Source organism: Betta splendens, chromosome 6 (genome assembly GCF_900634795.4).
Source record: "Betta splendens chromosome 6, fBetSpl5.4, whole genome shotgun sequence".
Lineage (NCBI taxonomy): Eukaryota > Metazoa > Chordata > Actinopteri > Anabantiformes > Osphronemidae > Betta > Betta splendens.
Window position 1 is genome coordinate 18,386,019 of NC_040886.2, and position 7,417 is coordinate 18,393,435.

Here is a 7,417-nt window from a genome sequence, read left to right on the forward strand (position 1 = left end):
CTACGGGCGAGTTCCTCCGTCTGTACGGGCACATCATGTGATTCCGGTTAGAAGAAAATTCCCCGTTTGTTTAAAAAGGAAACTGGGAACACTCCCCGTGGGAGGAGGAGGCGGGCGCAATCAGTGCCGCACAGACCGCGAGGGTTTCAGGTGAACCGTAATAAACAAAGTAAACGAGAAATGTTAAAAAGTTCCGATGAAACAACTGTCATGTGAATTTGCGGATGTATATTCACAGAGTTACACTGGCACTGATTTGTACCGAACATTTCTGAGTAGTTAAGTTCTTGTTTTGAAGTGCGTGTCTAGCCTAATCATTACGGTATTAACATTGTCAGCATATTTGGTACTTCTGCTCAAAACGCTTCAGTTGACGCTGAATGATTGCAATCAACGTGAGTTGTTAACACAACAGAGATAAACCACGCGTTCTGCTTGTTCAATTCCACCTTGGTGGATCTAAACAGATAGTTCAATACTTGAATAAATGTTACACTTGGGTATTTCCACAAACTAAATGTGTGCAGCTAAAACAAACTGTTTTTTTTATTTTCCTAATGTGCCCGTCTGTAATATTTAAACCATGTTACGGTCTGTGTACCTTTTAACCATTTGTACATATTGTGGAAATCAAATGGTTAAAACGCACACGGACCCTGGTTTGACTGAACGTACTGAAGCGTGTCGTCATCAGTCACCGTTCGTCTGTCTGACCGGTCAGACACCGTCAGTTGAGATGCGCGATTCGTGCAATAATTACGGTAACAGTGTTTCGATCACTGAGAGGAGCTAGAGATTAACTCTAGTAAACAATGGACATGATATTAAAGCTTACGTCCTAAGAAAACATAAAGTAAATTAAATCTTACTAATCTGGAGCCTAAATTACCTTATGCAGTGTATAAAACACAATTGGCCTCTATTCTAAATATTCTACTATTCTATTCTAAATATATTACTACCACACAAAGTGTCAGCTCAGCTTTTATTGTATGCTTTTGGAGTAAAGTGCTACTCTACTCTGCCGTTTTTTTATTTTTTACTACTCGTACACTTTACATATTAGAGCGCCAAGTCATCATCCTTGCTTGACAATGTAAAATCAGGTGCAGTCAGCTGATCTTAACAAACTTAATGGGCGTGTTCCGCTTCTCCTCCTGCGCTAAATCACGTGATCCGTGTTGAACAGGAGACTTTCCGTTTGTGGAACGGGACATCAGCTGCAGTTGTTCCCGGATCACGTCTTATACAGGTACATACGTTTACTTTTTAAATCAGATTACGTATCTGATGCTTGTGTTGGTTCTGTCATCTACCGAGACTACTTTAAAGGCAGTCAGATTTTATGTGCACGGTGTAAAACAGCAAATGAATGTTTTTATTTCATAGAAGCTGGTTGGTCACACGGTGACGCGCCGTGTCTGAATGAATTGGCAAATATAAGGGACGAATTAAAGAGGCTTTGCTAAATACACCGAACTGGACAAGACGTTTAACAGGTTCAAAGCCGTTTGTTATTTAAACTATACAACAACCTTAGAACTTAAATATAACTTCATTCTTTTGACACCGGACAGCTGTTGCCTGTTTAAACAGTATAGTGTATATTTTTTTAGGCTGAAAGTTCATTGGCTGCCCGCCGTCGAGTGACGTCAGCAAATATGGCGGCGCACGCAGAAACTGTGGCAGCTCAGTAGTAAACAAGCCCGTGTATTCCGTTTACAACCATTTAATGCGGGTTTCCGGCGGATTTCTCACATGTCAGAGCTCCTGCTGAAATCTGCCGCGTAGACGTGACCAGTCATTTCACCCGGACACTTCAACTCGGTCCTCCGTGATGCCATTTAATGCATTTTCCAGCTGGGAACTTTTATTGGTAACTTTTAAGCAGCCTCGCCGTCTCGTCCCCTCACAGTGATGGTGACCTCTGACAGCTAAACCGCCTGGTAGCGGACTGGAGGCGTGACCTCTGGGAGCTCATCAGCTGCGTTCCCTTATGTCCAGCAGGTACGATGAGTGCAGCTTGAAGCACATGAGCAGTCTTATGGGCACGAGGCAGCAGAAAGCGGCAGAGGATGGCGAGCGGGGTCTCATTGGACCTCCATCTGGGGACGTCCTGCACCAGGACGCCCCCCCCACGCGCTTCGTCTACGTGTTGGCCTTCTTCTCGGCCCTGGGAGGCTTCCTGTTCGGCTACGACACCGGGGTGGTGTCCGGCGCCATGCTGCTGCTGAAGAGGGAGATGAGCCTGAGCGCTCTGTGGCAGGAGCTGCTGGTCTCCAGCACCGTGGGCGCTGCAGCCCTCTCTGCCCTGAGCGGAGGCTCCCTCAACGGACGGCTGGGGCGCAGGGTCTGCATCCTGGTGGCCAGCTGCATCTTCAGCGTCGGTGGCATCGTGTTGAGCGTCGCTCCAGACAAGGTGGTGCTGCTCGTGGGCAGGATCATAGTTGGTCTGGGCATAGGTGAGCCAATATGAGTGAAGGTTTCAGTTTGAAGGGGATTTACGACCACCACTCGTGCAGATCTTTGCAGGTGGTTGCTGGAAAAACTCGTACAATGTGTGTAAACGTTAAACTGAAGCCCTTCCTTGTTTTTCCAAAAGGCATTGCCTCCATGACAGTTCCTGTGTACATCGCAGAGGTTTCCCCGCCTCACCTGAGAGGTCAGCTGGTCACCATCAACTCGCTCTTCATCACCGGGGGCCAGTTCATTGCCAGTGTGGTGGATGGAGCTTTCAGCTACCTGAGGCGTGATGGCTGGAGGTACAGACGTACAGACAAGTTTGACTAATGGATGCACGTGTATGCATTCTACTTTTTTTTCATTATATTGTTAAAAAAAAAAGTTTAATTGTTGTAGGAAGGAAATGTGGATGACCTGATGACCGGTCGGACAGATCTCTGCATTTCCCCCTGATCTCTCTGTACTGCAGGTACATGTTGGGCCTGTCCGTTGTTCCGGCAGTTGTGCAGTTCATCGGCTTCATCTTCCTGCCAGAGAGCCCGCGCTGGCTGCTCCAGAAAGGCCGGACTCAGGAGGCCCGTCAGGTCCTCAGCAGGATCCGTGGAGACCAGAGTATTGAGGAGGAGTACGACACCATCAGAACCAGCATTGAAGAGGAGGCCACAGAAGCAAGTGGAGGTGAAAGCTGCAGAGACCTAGAGGCACATGGTTTACGTGGTAATATTTAATTCTGTGCTGCTTGTCGTGTAGGAGGCCTTGTTGTTTGGAGGATCCTCAGCTACGCGCCCACTCGCAGGGCTCTCATTGTCGGCTGCGGCCTCCAGATGTTTCAGCAGCTGTCTGGGATCAACACCGTCATGTAAGTGATGAAGTAAAAGCTCCAGGATCAATGAAGTAGAGCCTGCAGATGTGGCGTCAGACTCTTCAGTGAGCCGCTCTGTCCACATCCAGGTACTACAGCGCCACCATCCTGCAGATGGCGGGAGTGCGGGACGTTAAACGGGCCATCTGGTTGGCTGCCGCCACGTCTGCCACCAACTTCGTGTTCACCTTGGTCGGAGTCTGGCTTGTGGAGCGAGTTGGCCGCAGGAAGCTGACGCTGGGCAGCCTCTTGGGTTTGTCACATGCATTTCTTAGTTTCACGTCATGTTTTGGTTGCTCAGAATATCCTCAGATATTGTAACTGGTAGTCGTATAAAAGTGTTTTTATATATACATGTGTAGATCTGACGCTAATTAGCAAAATAACTGAATTGATTTTAAATCCTGCCCGTTTTCTCTGGCCTCTCTTAGGGACCGCTCTGAGTCTGGCTCTGTTGGCGATCGGGTTCTTGCTCTCTGCACAGAATTCACCACCCGTCACCCTCCACCCAGTCGATGCTCAGAACTCCACCTGCAGACTTTATGGGTAAGACTTCTCAGGCAGCTCTTACTGTTTGTGTTCTCGTCATTAATGTTTCCTAGTGAAGCACTTTCTAGTTCTATAGCACAATTAGCAAATATAAAAAAGCAGTTTCAGCCTTTGTCTTGTTTTATTGATTGAGGCTTTGATAATTTCTGACTCTGTCTCGTTGTCGCCTTCCAGCTCCTGTGAAGGATGCATGCTGGATCCAAACTGTGGGTTCTGTTATCGTGAAAATGGCTCCACATTGTACAACTCCTCCTGTGTTCCTGTTAATGCCGCGTCCACAGATCAAGCAGCCTGGGGAAGGTCAATATGCTGACAAATACACACACACGGCCATAATCAGGACTTGCGTTACTCATTAAATAGTGTTTAAGTGCACGTTCTACATCTTTGAAACTGAAGGGGTTTTAACTTGGTGACCTTTGTTTGATCCAGATGTTCCAATCAGACAGAGGCAGCCCACAGCCCAGCGTGGGCCTACAACTACTGTCCCACGTCCTACTCCTGGGTCGTCCTGTTGGGTCTCATCCTCTATCTTGCCTTCTTTGCTCCAGGTCCAGAATAATTTTTTTGATGTTTGTGATGTTGGCTACAAACAAATGATTAGTTTCCAAATGCAGTACATGAAAGTCTTGGCTGGTTTCCTCAGCTGTGTACAACAGAATGGCAGGTGCAGTGACCACTGTGGTATTGACCCGGTTCTGTGTGTGTCAGGGATGGGCACCATGCCGTGGACCGTCAACTCAGAAATCTACCCGCTTTGGGCACGCAGCACCGGCAACGCCTGCTCAGCCGGAGTCAACTGGATCTGCAACGTCCTGGTGTCTCTGACCTTCCTTCACGTCGCAGAGTTTCTCACTTACTACGGTAAGAGGTGCCTTCGTGGCAGCTGGGATTATAACTGGTCCCAGCAGAGTTAATGGCAGACTGTCCTGGTGTGAAGTGGCCACTGGGTGTCATTTCTTGCTACACCAGACGGGGTCATTGCTTTCAGCTGATCCCGACAGGTTGGGTTGCAATTCTTATCATCACTATAAACAGAACCGTGTTTATAGCAAGGCAGCAACACAATGGATGAAGTCAACCATTAGGTTCCTGATTTTCCTGCTGTGTAAAGCTAAAACAAAGCAGACGGCAGCAAACGTTTACTCATTAACGTTATTCTGCGTCCTTAAGAAACTCATGAACCCTCACCCGTGAAGCTGTGTTGGTGAGCTTTATTGTCTGGACCATGAGCCTCTCTGTTTTCCAGGGGCGTTCTTCTTGTACACGGGGCTGGCGGTGTTGGGTCTCCTCTTTGTGCTGGGCTGCCTCCCAGAGACCCAGGGCCTGCAGCTAGAGGACATAGAGAACCTGTTCACCGGCCCGCTCTGCTCCTGTGGAGCCTTGTCGCCCAGGGGCCGTCGCCACGTCCACTACATCCGGGTAACAGGCAACAACTACCTCCCGTCTGACAATGATGCTTCAGATGTAGACTAGTCTTGGAGGAGCTTCCCTTTCTACTACCTCTGGTTTCCATACGGTTTTCATGGTGGAGTGGAGTCACCTGCTGGTGGATGCAGACAGTGACAACAGTGATTGGCAGTAGATGGTGGTACTTTGTCTCACTCTTTGTTTTCTTTTTTTAATCCTGTTTCCACCTGAGTCTTTCCCACCGGGGGCTGGTTTGCCATCATTCTTCTGGATCTCCATCGTGCTCTCTGTGGTGATAAAAGGGAACTCTGACATTAAAATCACAACAGCCCATCTGTCCATTAATGGGATGGATGAGGAGCTGGAGCTACTGTAATCCCAGCTGCTGCTGAGCCAGAGGCCGTGGCACCAGTCTATGTCACAAATCAGTATCAAGGTTCTTTCTAAGGAAATCAAACTTATTTTCTGTTTATTAATCAAGAGTGAACTCTGGGAATGCTACTTTATAAAATGAGTTCAGATGATGATTTGTGGCTTCCTGTATTTTTACATGTCTCTTTGTTCTGTTTTCAATCACATTCCTGTCAGTTATGGCTCTTACACCCTGTGTTCTGTGTGGGCTGTTGCTTTTGTCAGTACAGGGAGACGCTGCACTTTAAAAAAACCAACGTGTCTTTATTTTGTATTTCAATCGTTGCTGGAAGAAATCTTTAACTTTGTAGAATGGTTCTGACCCCGGCCCAGAACGCTATGGAGCCATGGACTCGGACGGGGCCATAACCTATATAACTGTAAGTACCACAGGCAAATGCCAAGTTCTGGCTGCATGTGCCTCATTAACGTTGTTTTATATCCTTGTTCCTGCAGCTCAGATAACAATGACCGATGCTTCTGTTTGCACATCCCACCTTATTCTTATGATTTGTCATGTTTGCTTTCATTTAAAGCAATGATTTAGCTTGTTGTGTTACAGTAAGACCCCAAAAAAGGTTTGAGAAGAACTGGTTTTATTGGGACCAAATGGAATGTAGGAATCCAACAAACGGCTAACGGCAACTTGCACAAAAAACTACTTCTGTTTGTTACATTTGACATATTTTCTGTTTTACTTTTGTGTCATTTTACATAATGTCACTTTCTGTTTGTTGTGAAAACAGTAAGAATATTTGTGGGAATGAGAGGTAATGACAGACTTTGCCTGTATGTACAAAAGGCTTAGTTTAGCCTCTGATGAATATATGAATGTGTCTGGGGTGTATATATGGATGTGCTTTAATGTCTTTTATGTTCATTGTGCATAAAGTTACAATCCACATATTTTTGATTTTAAAGGGACAAAAAACAAACGTATCTTTCATCATATGCTCATGATTTTCTTAATTAACTGATGTCTTGTTTTTAATAACTGTACCAACAGAACCACATTTTATATTTAAACATTTTACAATTGCACAATCAAACATAAAGCATCGTTGCTTGAGTATCTGGGGGAAATGCTGGGGTTCACATGCAGCCTGGCAGTGGATGGGACGACGCTGCCTTGTTGCTGATTTAAGTCCTGTTGCTGTGTCCTGGTAACACGATAGGCCTATAAGGAGACTCCTGTCTTCACAGTATTGTTGTCCAGCAGGATGTGGTGGGGTGGAGGCCCGGAGGCTTTTCAGGCACACAAAACAAACAAACCCCAAACATGCAACTTCAGGAAAACTAGACCTGCTTTGATCCGCTTCATCTAATGCTCACTGCCGCCTCCATAAGTAACTAGAACTAAACATTTGTAATAATTAACATATAGTTAAATTAATATTTATTGCACAGGTATTTGATACACGGGAGCCTACAGATCAGGTACCTAAAAGGATGACCTGTGTGTTATAGTGCTGCATGTGATTTCCAAACAGTCACTGACATCATCCGCTGCCCGTCTCTCACACGGGACCACGACGCACAGCAGCCACAGGGTGGCGCTAACGTTCACATCACAGTCTACTGAGCCAGTTAAAATAGATCATAGACGGAATTTAACACGCACTTTTAACTCTAACATGTTTATACAGTATTTCTATTTTTAGGAATGTTCACGCACCATTGGTAAAAAAAAGGAACATTAAGACTAATACAAACGTTACATTT

The 7,417-nt window shown here is 46.1% G+C and overlaps 1 protein-coding gene across 10 annotated transcripts; it reads left to right on the forward strand.

Moving 5' to 3' along the window:
• The first annotated feature begins 15 nt into the window (after nucleotides 1-15).
• LOC114857788 (proton myo-inositol cotransporter-like) lies at nucleotides 16-6,634 on the forward strand. Of its 10 annotated transcripts, XM_029154612.3 has the most exons (13): nucleotides 1,649-1,876; nucleotides 2,005-2,462; nucleotides 2,603-2,762; nucleotides 2,933-3,141; nucleotides 3,214-3,322; nucleotides 3,415-3,578; nucleotides 3,757-3,871; nucleotides 4,049-4,174; nucleotides 4,307-4,425; nucleotides 4,586-4,738; nucleotides 5,124-5,296; nucleotides 6,007-6,075; nucleotides 6,152-6,634. In XM_029154612.3, the coding sequence occupies exons 1-13, from the start codon at nucleotides 1,848-1,850 to the stop codon at nucleotides 6,158-6,160; spliced, it is 1,893 nt and encodes a 630-aa protein (XP_029010445.1). In that variant the 5' UTR covers nucleotides 1,649-1,847; the 3' UTR covers nucleotides 6,161-6,634. The 10 variants fall into 10 exon arrangements, with proteins under 10 accessions (XP_029010444.1, XP_055365339.1, XP_055365338.1 ...); XM_029154611.2 differs by lacking the exon at nucleotides 1,649-1,876 and adding an exon at nucleotides 16-150 and having other exon boundaries at nucleotides 2,008-2,462; nucleotides 6,007-6,634; XM_055509364.1 differs by lacking the exon at nucleotides 1,649-1,876 and adding an exon at nucleotides 135-150 and having other exon boundaries at nucleotides 6,007-6,634.
• Nucleotides 6,635-7,417: the final 783 nt, after the last annotated feature.